The sequence below is a fragment of the Hippopotamus amphibius genome, chromosome 11 (assembly GCF_030028045.1).
Source record: "Hippopotamus amphibius kiboko isolate mHipAmp2 chromosome 11, mHipAmp2.hap2, whole genome shotgun sequence".
Classification (NCBI taxonomy): domain Eukaryota; kingdom Metazoa; phylum Chordata; class Mammalia; order Artiodactyla; family Hippopotamidae; genus Hippopotamus; species Hippopotamus amphibius.
Genome location: NC_080196.1, coordinates 102,869,561 through 102,887,211, shown reverse-complemented (window position 1 = coordinate 102,887,211; position 17,651 = coordinate 102,869,561). Strand labels below are relative to the sequence as shown.

At 41.3% G+C, this 17,651-nt stretch overlaps 1 protein-coding gene across 2 annotated transcripts; it reads left to right on the top strand.

Moving 5' to 3' along the window:
- Positions 1-2,774: 2,774 nt before the first annotated feature.
- Positions 2,775-15,724, top strand: LOC130831350 (serpin B3-like). 2 transcript variants are annotated; one of them, XM_057699380.1, is made up of 9 exons: positions 2,785-2,807; positions 3,400-3,589; positions 4,231-4,287; positions 5,534-5,662; positions 10,837-10,954; positions 12,054-12,196; positions 12,497-12,652; positions 15,033-15,266; positions 15,381-15,724. In XM_057699380.1, exons 2-9 carry the CDS (start codon positions 3,425-3,427, stop codon positions 15,435-15,437), a joined length of 1,059 nt encoding a protein of 352 aa, XP_057555363.1. In that variant the 5' UTR covers positions 2,785-2,807; positions 3,400-3,424; the 3' UTR covers positions 15,438-15,724. The 2 variants fall into 2 exon arrangements, with proteins under 2 accessions (XP_057555364.1, XP_057555363.1); XM_057699381.1 differs by having other exon boundaries at positions 2,775-2,807; positions 15,033-15,724.
- The last annotated feature ends 1,927 nt before the right edge of the window (positions 15,725-17,651 follow it).

The window sequence follows — 17,651 nt, the reverse complement described above, 5'->3', positions numbered from 1 at the left end:
CTATTACATGCCAGGAGCGCTTTTCATAAAGAGGGGGAGAAGGGGATGACATGGTTTCTTATTTGAACTAATGCAAGCCCTCTCTAAACTTCAGCAAATTCCTGGTTTTTATCAGTTAGTGCCTTTTCCCCAAAGCCAACCTCTGCATGCCACACCTTGGTCATTTAGTCACAGAAGGAATCAGCTTAGTCAGTTCCCTTGAGTCCCTTTCTCCTACTTTGTTCCCCTATTGCTTCCACCAGGCCCAGGCTGTGTTTCTAGCTTCTGTCTAAGGGGTCAGATCCCTTCCTCTTTGAGCCCAAAGGAAACGGTTCTGCACCTGCTCCAGGGACCTCCCCTCCCTCAGGGACAGTGGCCTGTGATGCAACCTTGACTAGAAGCTCCTATCTGTGTGTTTGTCGATTTTCATCCTGGGTCTTTTCTCTTCCCATTTCTGTCAAGTTTTGGACTTAACTCCTTCATCAAACTCCAATAGTGTACATCCTCACTCAGCCCTACCCAGTCTCAGCTCAGGGATCTTTGACCTACACTCTCATTCACGGATCACTACACACCTATCGACAGAGGAGCCCTGAGAGCAGCAGGGCTGGGGGATCAGGTGGAATCATCCTTCAGGTTTACAAACACAGATCTCCTCTCCTCTCCACCTCATGTCTCCATCCCCAGTGCTTCTCAGACTTGGTTGAGGGTGAACCTTCCTGTGAATGAACGGTGTGCTGAGACTCTGTTCGTGGCAGGGGTTGAAAAGGACCAAGGCCAGTAACAAGTGCTGGAGATGCGCAGAGAATCAGAACTCCATATACACGTGCTTCCATCACAGTCTGGTGGGAATATAAAATGGTGCACCTGCTGAGGAAGGCAGGCTGGTAGTTCTTCTAAATCAATCATAGACTTACCATTGACCCAGAGATTTCACACTTAGGTAAATGCCTAAGAAATTAAAACATTTGTCCACACTGAAATTTCTAAATTTTACCCAGCCCTTAAAAACTGTCTGAAACCCAGCCTGTCCTCAAAGTGACTGAGGGGCTCACAGAGGACATTGGGGGTAAAATTCCCACCCCTTCAGATTTTGTGGGAGGACATTATCACTTTTGAGAGGGCAAAAGAAACAGGCTCTTTTCATTTAAACACAAGGTGATATGTCACTAAAAGCCCAGCGTGTAACAGACTACCCTGTGGAGAGTGGATGCACACACAGCTTCCTGAACCAGCTGCCTGCCTGGAGAGCTCACCTGGGCAGTTTACTGCTTTAGAAACCTGGCCTTCTGTTCCGCTGCCTTGTGCCTCGTTTCTATCATCTGTGAAATGGGGAAAACAAAGGCACCAGCCTGATAAGCTGTTAAAGAGGGAAACGGGTGAATACATAACCCCCCTCAGTAGAAGTCAACAGTTTTTAATATTTTTCTGCTATGAGAACCCCACACCCATGACAAGAAGGATGTTCCAGTGATAAGAGACTTAACCATGGCATTCAAAGAACACATTTTTTTTTTCTTACAGGAATTTGACCCTATTGTCCCGACCCTGATTCCGAAGCTGGTGTGCTTAAGAGCGGGATGACGGAGAAGTGTCGTGATTCTGGTGCCCAAACAATTAATTTTTCTGATACATCTTTGTGTAAAAATTAAATAACTGGGGCTCCCCTGGTGGCGCACTGGTTAAGAATCCACCTGCCATGCAGGGGACACAGATTAGAGCCCTGGTCTGGGAAGATCACATGTGCTGTGGAGCAACTAAGCCCCTGCACCACAACAGCTGAGCCTGCGTGCTAGAGCTGGAGAGCCACAACTACGGAGCCTGAGTGTGGCAACTACTGGTGCCTGCGCACCTAGAGCACATGCCCCGCAACAAGAGAAGCCACCACAATGAGAAGCCCACACACCACAATGAAGAGTAGCCCCAGCTCGCAGCAACTAAGAAAAAACCCTTGCCCAGCAATGAAGACCCAACACAGCCAAAAATAAATAAATAAATAAATAAATAAATAAATAAATAAATAAATAAATAAAAAGTAAATTTATTTAAAAAAAATTAGATCCCTGTCATCAAAATGGTCTCTGTCTGTATCCATCATTCTTCTCACTGAGAGCAGCTTACACTGCAGGGAAATGAACTTCCCACTAACCTTAGACAGCAGGGACCCTCTGAGATTGGCTGCAAGGGGCATGCAGGTCACAGGGAGGACCACGGCCAAGGTCCAGCCTTTAGGGGAAGGCAAAAGATATCTGTTCTCCACCAACTGCTGAGACACTTCACCAGGATCACTTAAGCTGAGAATTCCAGCTATTTTCCTGGTTATGCAGAATAATTCTTAAGGAAATGGTCAGGTTGGACAAACCCTTTCAGAACATAAAAGAGAAAATGTAAGCCTTTTTCATTCTTGATGTTAGAAGTGGCCTGAAACACAAGTCAAATTGTAATAGAAGAAAAATTCTTTAAGGATTACTTGTCGTTGGGCACAGTAGCTCAGGGCATGTGAAGAAGTTGGAATTTAATTTTATTCTCATTGGTGTTGCAAAGGCACCTACATGCATTTCATAGGAGCTAGTGATTGCAGGTCACAATTTCTTCTGCAGATGAAAAGGAAGTATAGGAATAGAACAATAATCTTCTCTTCACTCAAAGAGATTTCATGCTCATAAGGTGATGGTACCTGGTGAAGAAATCAGAAGTGGATTTACTTGAAACACTAGCTGCTGAGAGGAATGGGAGGCGGCAGAGAGAGTATATATTCAGGACCTGAGCATCCAGGGCACATAGGCTGACAGGCTGCCTGCCCGCCGCTGCTTCCTCCAGGATCACAGGTAAGTGCTTCCAGCAGCAATGCCGGACTACATGACTCTTTTCTGAAAATGACAAATATTTTTTATCATGCATCTATTTTATTCAATATGATGGTACTTTACCTGTCCTGCCAGAGTAAAATACCTGTGTCTCCTGATTTAATCCTATGGGAGTTTATTTATCTCCAAAAACACTAAATGCTCCTTTGGGCGCTCATGTGATCAGGGGTAGGATATGCGGCACCCACAGATCCCTCAGGAAAAGTCAGGAACACACCTAATGGGAGACAGCTGGCTGTTACCACATCAGTCTTTGGCTTGGTATCTGTTGTAAAGCATTGTCTACCCAGTCTTAACACAATCAATAAGGAAGAAAAGAAAGATATTCTATGACCTTTTCAAAAAGTTTTCATAAAATACTAATTATAACAGTCTTCTAATGATGGAATGTATAGAATTATTTTTTAAAAGACTTGAAAAGTAAGAAGGGGAAAAATGTTAGGTGCCAGAATCTAACAACCCACATGGAAGGCATTTCTTTTAAGAAAATCTTATTACAGACTCAGCTTCCCTTCAATAAACTCATTATAAAATGAATCTGTTGCTTTTCCAGGAGCTCCAGACCACGTCTAGCCACCATGAGTTCTCTCAGTGAAGCAAACACCCACTTTGCAATAGATCTGTTCCAACAGATCAGACAATCAAAAAAGGAAAACGTCTTCTATTCCCCTTTCAGTATCATGTCAGCCTTAGCCATGACTTCCTTAGGGGCCCAAGGACAAACTGCATCAGAAATTGAGAAGGTAGGTGGCAGCTTCCTCTATGTTGAATGTTTGCACTGGTTTCTCTGTTGGCTGGTGTGCAGATGACCACAGGTCTGGCTGTCCCCAGGGGTAGCACAGGAAGCTGCAAGCATCCCTGCGACTGGGTGGGCGCAGAGCTGTGGGGGGCATACACTCTGCCCCATTACTCCGCCCCATCTCTTCCCTGTGCCCAGACTTCCTTTGGGAGCTGGGATGAACCGTACAAGTGCCCAACGACCAGAAGTGAGGCTTTAAATGGGAGAGTTCAGGTAGAAGTGATGCAGTGACTAATATCCATGGGAGACCTCTTCCCATGTTTCCTCAGCAACGAATGAAAAGTGAATCAGGATTCTTTACTGGCTGGAGATCAGCTAGCATTGTATTTTTCACACACAGTCTGTGTTTCTTAAGGAGCAAATGCTTGCACGAAACATTTCTTTGCTTTTTTCTTTGTTTATTTTTGGGTTGGTTTTTGTGTGTGTGTTTCTGATTGGTTTGGTATTTTGTTTTGTTTGGATTCTTTCATTTCTCTCTCTCTCTCTCTTTTCTTTCTTTCTTCCTTCCTTTCCTCCTTCCTTATTTACTCTGAAGTACATAGATCTTGAGTAAAGTTTCCTTGTTCTACTCCCTGTCTCTTCCAGGTGCTTCACTTTAATGAAATCACAGGGAACACAAAAGGAGAAGCTACAAGAGATCCTGTGAGTGAAAGAAATTTGGATCTAGAAGGAGATCACATATCCAAGAGGGTTGTAGTTCAAACTGGGAATTTCAGATAAACTGGGAAAAGTCCATTTGCAGAGGGCATCTTAGGCAAAATAGATTGGACGAACAGATTTGTCTTATATGACATTAGGTACTTATGTATTTTATATACTTGTTTTCCTGAGAGGAGAATAGCATGTGCTTCGCAGCAGGGGCTCTAAAACCCAAAGGAGCTTCAAATTCTGGCTCTGCTGCTCAGGAATGAGGAACTTGGCAAAATACAATTGCCCTGAACGACAGTGACATCGTCCCCATTATCTAGGGGCAATAAAAGCTCTGCTGCTATACATGCAAATACACACAAACTAGGACAACAGTGTCAGGATGAAGAAAACTCTGACATGTATTATTATTATTATAGAATAAAAGTAAGTATAGTAATCACAGTACTGTAACTAAAAGTATATAACTTTGATTAACTCATGAATTAGATAAAGAGCAATAAGTCTGTGAGCAAGTATATTTTGGAAAATGAAGACTGAGAGTTATGGTTTACAGTCTAAATAATCCAAAACTACCAGGCAGAAGGTTCTGGACTGAGACAAGCCTGAGCTGAAAAATTGGCTCTGTCTCCTTGGACAAGCTTCTTAGTTGTCCGAGCTCTCTTGTCTTCATGTGAATGGAAGGAAAGCCTTGGACATGCTGGTGCACCACTGTCAGCAGTGAACCAGGCACACACGGTTCTTACACTGGGTGCGTGGCCACTACGAGTGAAGAGCCACAGAGCACAGACACAGGGTCTTAGAAGGTGCCCCACCACGGGGGACAAAGGGCTTCATGCATTAACATAGGAAATATACAGATTTGATGTTGTCATCCAGTTGATAACTGTTAGAGATGCACTTTGATTGTAGCCCACAGGGAGCTTAAGTTGAGGGAAGCTAACCCTAACCATCTGAGACAATTAAGACACAATCCAGGAGTGGAATGCTGCTGCCTCTCTAGCTCAGAAGAGGAAAGACTGCAGTTTGTTAGAGCAGGAAGGAAGAACTACCTGGATGATATCAATAAAATCTAAGGATTATGAAGGATATTTCCAGTAAAATATATCACATATGGGGAAACAACAACAAACGTCATCCGTAGGGACTCCAAACTGTAGATACGGATCTAACAGACCTGTGAGGGGGCAGCGTTTACATACAATGAGAATCCAATGAGCTCCCTTTCTGGTGTTTGAAGGTCGAAAAGTCAGGAGATGTTCACCATCAATTTCAAAACCTTCTGACTGAGTTAAAGAAACCCAGGGATGCCTACGAACTAAAGGTCGCCAACAGGCTCTATGCAGAAAAGGAGTTTCCGTTTCTTCAGGTAAGTTCATGGCCTCTCATGCCTTTACTCTGCATCCTGGGTCCTCTGACCCCATCTCCTAATGGGGGAGGGGGGGGCAGAGGAGCCCAGCTGACCCACATGGGGAGCCTTTGCCCCGGGACATTCAGCTCCTTGACCACATCCCCACCCACTGGAGTGTCTGAGAGCCTGCCAGCCGACTGGTGAGATGGGTACTCTATTTGATCAAGATCTAACACAATTTGAGTTAAGACTAGACACATGGGAGAGAAAAAGATGGCGGCGAAGTAGACAGACGTGGAGTGCATCCCTCTCCACAGATGCATTGGGAATGCACGGAAGGACACAGTCATTCCCACAGAGAACCAGCTGAACACCAGCAGACGGCCTCGGACACCGGAAAGGGCTGCGGAGAACCTGACATAGCCGACTGAATATTCGTCTAATCCAATACTTGGACATTAGTCTGAGGCTTGGACAGTCTTCTATAAACACCTCTATCACCAGGACAAGCAACCCCAAATAAACCCAAGGAGAAATACACCAAGACACATATTAATCAAACTAATGACAATTCAACACAAAGAAAAAATATTAAAAGCAGCAAGAGAAAAGCAACAAACAACATATAAGGGAAAACCCATCAGGATAACAGCTGACCTTTCTACAGAAACTCTGCAGGCCAGAAGGGAATGGCAGGATATACTGAAAGTCCTGAAAGAGAGAAACCTACAGCCAAGATTACTCTACCCAGCAAGAATCTCATTCAGATTTGAGGGAGAAATCAAAAGCTTTCCAGACAAGCAAAAGTTAAGAGAATTCAGCACCACCAAACCAGCATTACAACAACTGCTAAAGGAACTTCTCTAAGTAGGAAACACAAGAAAAGGAAAACACCTACAAATACAAACCCAAAACAATTCAGAAAATGGTAATTGGAACACACATGTCAATAATCACTTTAAATGTAAATGGATTAAATGCTCCAACCAAAAGACACAGACTGGCTGAATGGATACAAAAACAAGACCCTTCTATATGCTGCCTACAAGAAACCCACTTCAGACCAAGGGATACATATAGACTGAAAGTGAAGGGATGGAAAAAGATATTCCATGCAAATGGAAGTCAAAAGAAAGCTGGAGTAGCAATACTCATATCAGACAAATTAGACTTGAAAGTAAAGACTATTAAAAGAGACAAGGAAGGGCACTACATAATGATCAAGGGATCCATCCAAGAAGAACATATCACAATGGTAAATATCTATGCCCCCAATATAGGAGCACCTCAATACATAAGGCAAATGCTAACAGCTATAAAAGGGGACATCGACAGGAACACAATTATAGTGGGAGACTTGAACACCCCACTTACATCAATGGACAGATCATCCAAACAGAAAATAAATAAAGACACACAAGCTTTAAATGACACATTAGACCATCTCGACTTCATTGATATTTATAGGACATTCCATCCAAAAACGACAGACTACACTTTCTTCTCAAGTGCACACGGAACATTTTCCAGGATAGATCACATCTTGGGTCACAAATCAAACCTCAGCAAATTCAAGAAAATTGAAATCATATCAAGCATCTTCTCAGACCACAACGCCATGAGACTAGATATCAATTACAGGAAAAAAACTGCAAAAAATACAAACACATGGAGGCTAAACAATTCACTATTAAACAACCAAGGAATCACTACAGAAATCAAAGAGGAAATCAAAAAGTATCTAGAAACAAATGACAACGAAAACACAACAACCCAAAACCTATGGGACGCAGCAAAAGCAGTTCTAAGAGGGAAGTTTATAGCAATACAGTCCTACCTTAAGAAACAAGAAAATGATCGAATAAACAACCTAACCTTACACCTCAAACAACTAGAGAAAGAAGAACAAAGAAACCCCAAAGTGAGCAGAAGGAAAGAAATCGTAAAGATCAGAGCAGAAATAAATGAAAAAGAAAGGAAAGAAACCATAAGAAAAATTAATAAAACTAAAAGCTGGTTCTTTGAGAAGATTAACAAAATTGATAAACCATTAGCCAGACTCATCAAGAAAAAAAGGGAGAAGATGCAAATCAACAGAATTAGAAATGAAAAAGGAGAAGTCACAACGGACACCTCAGAAATACAAAACATCATGAGAGACTACTACAAGCAACTATATGCCAATCAATTGGATAACCTGGAAGAAATGGATACATTCTTAGAAAAATACAATCTTCCAAGACTGAACCAGGAAGAAATAGAAACCATGAACAGACCAATCACAAGTACAGAAATTGAGGCAGTGATTAAAAATCTCCCAACACACAAAAGCCCAGGACCAGATGGATTCACAGGCGAATTCTATCAAACATTTCGAGAAGAGTTAACACCTATCCTTCTCAAACTCTTCCAAAATATTGCAGAAGGCGGAGCACTCCCAAACTCATTCTATGAGGCTACCATCACCCTGATACCAAAACCAGGCAAAGATGTCACAAAAAAAGAAAACTACAGACCAATATCACTGATGAATATAGATGCAAAAATCCTCAACAAAATACTAGCGAACAGACTGCAACAGCACATTAAAAAAATCATACACCACGATCAAGTGGGGTTTATCCCTGGGATGCAAGGATTCTTCAATATACGCAAATCAATCAACGTGATACATCATATCAACAAATTGAAGGATAAAAACCATATGATCATTTCAATAGATGCAGAAAAAGCTTTTGACAAAGTTCAACATCCATTTATGATAAAAGCTCTCCAGAAAATGGGCATAGAAGGAAATTACCTGAACATCATAAAAGCCATATATGACAAACCAAAAGCCAACATTGTTCTCAATGGAGAAAAACTGGAAGAATTCCCTCTAAGAACAGGAACAAGACAAGGGTGTCCACTCTCACCACTGTTATTCAACATAGTTTTGGAAGTGTTAGCCACAGCAATCAGAGAAGAAAAAGAAATTAAAGGAATCCAAATTGGAAAAGAAGAAGTAAAATTATCACTCTTTGCAGATGACATGATACTATATATAGAAAACCCTAAAGACTCTACCAGAAAACTGCTAGCACTCATTGATGAGTTTAGTAAAGTAGCAGGATACAAAATTAATGCACAGAAATCTCTTGCATTCCTATACACTAACAATGGAAGAGCAGAAAGAGAAATTAAGGAAACTCTCCCATTCACCATTGCAACCAAAAGAATAAAATACCTAGGAATAAACCTGCCTAAGGAGGCAAAAGATCTGTATGCAGAAAACTTTAAGACATTGATGAAAGAAATCAAAGATGACATAAACAGATGGAGGGATATACCATGTTCCTGGATTGGAAGAATCAACATCGTGAAAATGACTGTACTACCCAAAGCAATTTACAGATTTAATGCAATCCCGATCAGATTACCAATGGCATTTTTCACAGAACTAGAGCAAGAAATCTTACGATTTGTATGGAAACGCAAAAGACCCCGAATAGCCAAAGCAATCTTGAGAAGGAAAAATGGAGTTGGTGGAATCAGGCTTCCTGACTTCAAACTATACTACAAGGCCATAGTGATCAAGACAGTATGGTACTGGCACAAAAATAGAAAGGAAGATCAATGGAACAGAATAGAGAACTCACAAGTAAGCCCAAACACATATGGGCACCTTATCTTTGACAAAGGAGGCACGAGTATACAATGGAAAAAAGACAGCCTCTTCAATAAGTGGTGCTGGGAAAATTGGACAGCAACATGTAAAAGAATGAAATTAGAACACTTCCTAACACCATACACAAAAATAAACTCCAAATGGATTAAAGACCTACATATAAGGCCAGACACTATCAAACTCCTAGAGGAAAACATAGGCAGAACACTCTTTGACATCCATCAAAGCAACATCCTTTTTGACCCACCTCCTAGAATCATGGAAGTAAAATCAAGAATAAATGAATGGGACCTCATGAAACTTAAAAGCTTTTGCACAGCAAAAGAAACCATAAACAAGACTAAAAGGCAACCCTCAGAATGGGAAAAAATAATTGCCTATGAAACAACGGACAAAGGATTAACCTCCAAAATATACAAGCAGCTCATGCAGCTTCATACCAAAAAAGCAAATAACCCAATCCACAAATGGGCAGAAGACCTAAATAGACATTTCTCCAAAGAAGACATACAGATGGCCAACAAACACATGAAAAGATGCTCAACATCACTCATCATCAGAGAAATGCAAGTCAAAGCCACAATGAGGTATCACCTCACACCCATCAGAATGGCCATCATCACAAAGTCTGGAAACAACAAATGTTGGAGAGGGTGTGGAGAAAAGGGAACTCTCCTGCACTGTTGGTGGGACTGTAAGTTGGTACAGCCACTATGGAAAACAATTTGGAGGTTCCTTAAAAAACTACAAATAGAACTACCATATGATCCAGTAATCCCACTCCTGGGCATATACCCAAAGAAAACCATAATCCCAAAAGAAACTTGTACCATAATGTTTATTGCAGCACTCTTTACAATAGCCAGGACATGGAAGCAACCTAAATGCCCAACAACAAATGAATGGCTACAGAAGATGTGGCATATATATACAATGGAATATTACTCAGCTATAAAAAGGGATGAGATGGAGCTATATGTAATGAGGTGGATAGAACTACAATCTGTCATACAGAGTGAAGTAAGTCAGAAAGAGAAAGACAAATATTGTATGCTAACTCACATATACGGAATCTAAAAATGGTACTGATGAACTCAGTGACAAGAACAGGGAAGCAGATACAGGGAATGGACTGGAGAACTCGAGGTATGGGAGGGGGCGGGGGGTGAAGGGGAAACTGAGAAGAAGCGGGAGAGTAGTACAGACATATATATACTACCAACTGTAAAATAGTCAGTGGGAAGTTGTTGTATAACAAAGGGAGTCCAACTCGAGGATGGAAGATGCCTTAGAGGACTGGGGCAGGGAGGGTGGGGGGGAATCGAGGGGGGGGCGTCAAGGAAGGGAGGGAATATGGGGATATGTGTATAAAAACAGTTGATTGAACCTGGTGTACCCCCAAAAAAAAATAAAATAAAAAAAAAAAAAAAAAAAAAAAAGATCTAACACAATTTAATTTGGGAATACCTATATGGTTGCTGATAAATTACTCTTAATTCCTGCCTTCTTCCTTCCCATATCATAGGGATACATGAATAACGTTAAGAAATTTTACCTGACCAGTGTGGAGTCTGCTAATTTTGTCCATGCTGCAGAAGAAAGTCGAAAGATGATTAATTCCTGGGTGGAAAGACAAACTAATGGTAGGTTGTGAGAGAGTCACTCATTAAAAATCACTGTTGAGTCCCCGCTGTGCATGTACGCTGCGCTGGACCCTGCAGGGGTGCCAGGAGCAGGGGTGAGACGAGATTGCAGAGGGTGGGGGAGGCCCTGCAGAGGGTGGAATGGTCCACATCACTGTGGAGAGAAACAGGGGAGTCCAGGAAGGATCCCAGGACCAGCTCCCTGGAAGCACAGCTGAGTCTGTGATGATAGTGTCTGTGGATCCCAAGTCTCTGCACAAACTTCATGTTGATTAGCATTTTTCTCTTTAAATAAGAGGCTTATCTTCTAGATTATGATCCCCAAAGGATAATATTATAAGGCTTCCTTTATCTTTTGTTAATTGGAATGCAAGCCACCCTCCTCTTCACCATGCTTCTTGCCACCTACAGCAGGAGCTGCAGGACCCACGTCCCCATCCCCCCACCCTGCAGGGATGGTCACAGTGTCCTCCCCAGCCACGGCAGGTAGCTGGATGATACCTCCATCCTATGAACCATGTCCTACCTCCCATCCTAAATACAGGCCAAACCTAAGCAATTCAAATTGGAGAATGAAGATGAAGACACCCTGGGGAATGGTGTCTGAGTGCATGTTTTAGATGATAGGGTACATGTCATTTGTCCTAAAGAACATTCAGGCCTACATCTTCTGAATATTGACTTCAAGTTTAAAAAGACAGAGGGAGGAAGGAAGGAAGGAATTAGAATGAGCACAGGATGGAGGACACAAGGGGGGCGGTATTGAGGCACAAGGAATGAGGCAGTGAGGGAGGGAGGGAGAAAAACTGATTTGTGGAAAACATCTGAAATCAGTCCATCAGAATTCAGTGTGAGATGACCTATGTCCCGCCAGACCGAGACTGAACACCTTCCCAAGCAGAGGAAGGGGGTCTCCGTGAGGGCGGCTCCATCAGGCTGCTGCCAGGAGCACAGCTTCACCTTGTGAACAGTCGGGCTCCGAGTCCCTCTTGTGGTGACTTGTGTGAATATTGAATCATCAGTTGTTAACTTTCAAAGCATCTTCCAGGCAAACCACTTGTGCCTTTCATGACAGATCTTTGATATTCTTTCTTTGCAGAAAAAATCAAGGATCTATTTCCCAAAGACTCTTTTAGTGCCGACACCGTTCTGGTTCTGGTGAATGCTGTCTATTTCAAAGGGCAGTGGAAGCAGAAATTTGAGAAAGAAAACACTGGGGAGGAAAAATTTTGGCTGAACAAGGTATTGTCTATAATTAATTTATAATAATGTAGCATAGCTGTACGTGGAATGTGAAAGCCAAATACATATTTGATTAATGTATAACTGCTGATAAAAAAGATAATCTATTGAGGCTATAGTTAATCGTCCTTTTTTTTTTTTTACTTTATTTAATTGGTAATACTGAAGAAATGCTTGTCTCAAATTCACAGATTTCCCAGATCCTCTCTCGGCAGAAAGATTGTTTGTATCTCAATAATATTACCTTTTTTTTTTTGACTTATGCTCACTTAGCACTTTTGTGACATGAATTTACTGCAGGATACAAGCAAATCTGTGCAGATGATGAAACAAACCAGTCGTTTCAATTTCACCTCACTGGAGAACATGCAAGTCAAGATCCTGGAAATACCATACAACGGCGAAGAGCTAAGCATGGTGGTGCTGCTGCCCGATGAAGTGGATGGTCTGCAGAAGGTAAAGCCTGGTACTCCCAGCGCTTCCTGCTGTTGCTTACACTCCTAGTGATATAGGGCTTGTACGGGCTGTTCTCAGAAGCAGTGCTCACGGAATGTTGGTGATGTGAGGCGAGAGCTCGTTGTAAGAGTGCATCATTTCTATCCGCGTAGAGCATAAAGGAAAAGTGTCAAGGAAAACCAGGCATCATGTCACTTTCCCCAAAATAAATAACATAGTGTGATTGGAAGATCATGTAGAAAATCTTATCATCACAGCCCCCAGGAATATCTCAGAAAACTGGAATAGCAGTTCAGAAAGCTAATATACTTGACTCACACATTAACATTTTGCAACCATCAAAACCACATCTACTCCAGTCTATTCATTTGAAGACAGGAAACGAAGACTCGGGTGTAGGTCACACAAAGAAAATATATGTATATTAACTCATAAATAAAATCAAGCAAACTGAAACAAGAATGGACACTATTTTGCACGCTAAACCACAGTGGTTTGGAGCCAGGAGACAAAGATTTATCTTGATGCTTACTTTTCTGTTTAGAAATATTCCCTCAGAGTCATTCAGGGCCTCCTTGCTGGGTATAAACAAAAAAGAAAAAAAGTGAATATTCCTCCTAGCATTGTTATATTGGTTCAAAATAGTGTGTAGAAATACCCATAACAACATCTGCCACAGAAGGACATTCCCTCAATGGCCGTCTGTGGTTACTGTGATACCAGTGACGCTGAACGTGCGGTGAGCTACTTGCCACACTCAAAACATACATGAGGTCACGCCGGGAGCTGGGTTCTTCAGGGAAGGTAAGGTGGCAAGACGTATGAAGAACCATCACAGTATTTGTGCTTCAGCTCAGCAATCCCTGTCAGTAACGATTAGGAATCCCAATCCCAGGATTTTATCCTACAGGCATAAGTATAAACAAGGGGAAAGCTTTTGGATAGAAGTGGCTCAATATAATGAAAAATTTAAAACAAGGAACAATGGTGTATGTTGTATTACCAGAAACTTATGTCTGCACCAAAACATGTACTCAAGTGTTTATTCGTAATTGTCAAAAACTGGAAGCAACCAAGATGTCCTTCAACAGGTAAATGGATAAACATACTGGTACATACATATAACAGGATATTATTCAGTGATCAAAGGAAATGAGCTTTTACACTGCGAACAATGAAGGAATCTTAAATGCATATTGTGAAGTGAAAGAGGCTAGTCTGAAAAGGCTACCTATTATATTGCTTACAAATGGTATTCTGGAAAAGGCAAAACTATAGAGACAGTAAAGAGATCAGTGGCTACAGAGGTGGGAGTGTGGAATGAATAGGTGAAACACAATTGAAGGAAGTGAAACTAGTCTGTGTGACACTTTAATGGTGGATATATGACAATATATTTGTCAAAATCCATAAAACTACATAACACAAAGTTGAATTGTAATGTAAACTATGGAATTTAATTAACAGTAATGTATCACTATTGGTTCATCAATTTACCAAATGTACCGCACTAGTTAATGCAAGCTGTTCGTAACAGGGGAAATTAGTGATGGGGGTGGTGACTATATGGAAATCTGACTTTCTGCTCAGATTTTCTGTAATGTAAAACTACACTAAAACATAAAGTCTATTAATTCAAAAAGGAAGGAAGGGAAGGATGGGGGAGGGAGGAGGGAGGGAAGGGGGAGACCAGCAGAGCACCTCAGGGGACATGAATGTAAAAACTGCAACTCAGGAAACAGACCAAGAAATAAATTCAACAAAATAATCGTGTAATTGTTCAAAAAAAATAGTTTAGCTTAGGGACTGATGCAGTGAATGCTTAAAAATATTAAGTAAAGACATATGCACTTCATATCTATTTATTGGTAGTATTTAATCAATTTAAACTTGATTAAAGAAATACATATCTATACAAGACAAGACTGGAAATAGGTCAAGCAAGAAAAAGGAATAAAAATGGGTTGTAGACTATAATTATACCATGTAAAAAATTATGTACAAAAGGATATCAACAAGACAAGATTTGTTGAAAATGAAACATGTAGGGATCTAGCAGCCTGAGAAATGAAGATATATAGTTTATCTTTTACAAAATGAGTTTATTTAATGGTTCTGCTGCTATATATGTAAAATACAGAAGGTTCAGTTTATCACATATATATTATGGAAGCTCCAGCTTATAATATATAATAAGATTATATATAATATTTAAAAATTGTATTTATATACCATATAATAAGTTTATATATATGTTACCGAATCTCCTGCATTTATGTCTACTCTTAAAATAGAGTTTTCCACACATTTCAATCTAATGTTAAGAGAGCTTGATGTCCACTGAGAACCCTGCCAGTTGCTCCTTTTTCCATTGTTACAGCTTGAAGATCAACTCACTGCTGAGAAGTTAATGGAGTGGACAAACTCAGAGAATATGAGGGAGCATGACGTGGATTTACACCTACCTCGGTTCAAGGTGGAAGAGAGCTATGACCTCAAGGACACGCTGACAGCCCTGGGGATGGTGGCTGCCTTCAATAATGCAGACTTCTCGGGCATGACCGGGACCAGAGATCTGGTGGTGTCGAAAGTCGTCCACAAGTCCTTTGTGGAGGTGAATGAGGAGGGCACGGAGGCCACAGCTGCTACGGGTATAGGAATTCGTGAAAGAATAGGACGAATTCCTGACAGTTTCCATTGTAACCACCCTTTCCTGTTCTTCATCAAGCACAACAAGACCAACACCATTCTCTTCTACGGCAGAGTCTCTGCCCCTGAGATGTGATTAGCTGGCGGCTACACTCAGGGACATTCCCAGAGTTGTTCCCGAGCACTGATTACTGGAACTAACAGGTTCTCCAGATTCATTCTCCTTTCCAACCTCATAGTCACCACTAAGAATGTGCTGGTTCAAATACTATGTCTGACTGTCTCTCTCTTTCTATAAACACATGTAAACCTACTCTATTTCCCCATGTTAACTCCCATTTCGACAAGATATTCAAGATATGATGAAGGATATTTCGACACTCTAGCTTCACCTAAATTTGAAATAACATGGCTGCTGTTTCAAAACTCCTATCTACCATTCAGCCCTAGACATCCATGTTTATATGGATTTAAGTGATATGTGGGACCCTTACATGATGAAGTTTTCCTCTCATGAAATAGATTATCAATAAAACAGTACTTATTCATACTGCTTGTTGCCTTTCCCTTTTTATGTTCTTTTCAACGAAGTGCAAGTGGCCTGCCACACATAGGAGAGAGAATTTGGAAATATAGTGATTTACAAAAAGAAAAATTCACAACAAGAGTAGAACATGATGAGGCTGAACAGTAGGCTGCTACCAGAACATGAAAAGCTTTTTTAGCCCATGATAGGAACTTTGTATTTTATCCTTAAATAAATGAAAAGACATGGTAGGTGTTGTTTGTTTTCCAAAGAGCAGAAAGAGCTCATATCTGCAACTTTAAATATATATATATATATATATATATATATATATATATACCTGATTAATATGATGCAAATGGATGAGAGGAAAGAACAGCATGCATAGAGTGAAATTATGAGGAAACCATTAGAATGTCAGGAGTGGAGCTGAGATAAATATTGGGGGAGTAACATTTGCCACCCCAAAATGTGTCTCTTTTGGCATGAGGATTAACATAGGCTGATTATTTTTAAGGAACAGAAGACCTGCGAAGTCTTGCTTTGCATCCCCCTTAGCTGCCTAAAGAATTTAGACTGAGGGCCTGTTCCCACACTAGAGCTATCCCTAGAGATACCTGCAAAGAAGATGGGCCAGAAGTGGAGGGGAAACTCAGCAGGGCCTAGAGACCACAGTCTGCTCTGTGTCCCGTAGTCCCCGCCTGGCCCAGTAAAGATGTTACCACACATGTGCTTTTCCATCTCCAAGTCCCAAACCACTACCCCCAACATCCTCTTTTGTCTTCTCTGAAGACGGTATTTAAGGTGAGGTTTGGGGCCATTTTGGCAAGGTTCCTAGTCTTCCTAGGTCTCTCCCATGTCCAGTAGCAAAAAATTCCTTGCTTCCTGAGTGTGCTGGGGAGGAACAGATTGGAAGTTTGGGGTTGACATGTCCACTACTGCATGTAAAACAGATAATCAGCAAGGACCTATGGTACAGCACAGGGAACTCTGCTCAACACTCTGTAATAACAAATAGGAAAAACATTGAAAAAGAATAGATGCGTAAAATATACTGAATCACTTTGCTGTGCACCCAAAACTAACACAACATTGTTAAGCAATTGTACTCCAATATAAATAAAACTTTTTAAAAATTTCCTCCTCCCTGACAAATGGATAAGTGCGATAATTGCTTAAGAAGTAAAATCCATGGAATTTAACCAACACAGTATAAATGCAGAAATGAGAGTTAGAACCCAGGACCAATGCTGACATTTCTGCTGTAAGCAACTGATTGGAGGGAATAAAATTTCATTCCGGAGAGAAGAGATGATGCTGGGCTTAGGTGTGCACTTTGTAACCTTCCTTTCGAGACTCCAAAGGGAGTTGTCTAGTAAGCACTTGAATCCATGAGTCTAGAGCTCACATGCAGGGTATGATCTGAAGCTTCAAATTTGTGATGCTCACTGGGGAAGGAAAAAACTTTCCTCTACCCTCTAGGTTTTCTGGCCTTTCTAAGAATTACATTGACCTGAGACCGCTTAGCAGGAGAAAATCCAATATAGTTACACACAGATGGGGACCCCACAGGCAAAGTGAGGCTCTGGGACAGACTGGGCACTTGAGGCTTCTGTGGCATCTGAGAGACAGAGAAGCAGGTAGGGGGTTGGGACTTCAAAGAGGAGGGAAAGATCTATAGAAAGATGGGAGAAAACCGATGTTTGGTAAACCAAAGTTTGTCATACTACACAGAGACAGTGGGACACAGAGAGGACTCTGATCCAAGAGGCCTTGCTATGCTTCCCCCCTCACCCCGACCCCTGGCTACCACACCTGACTCCT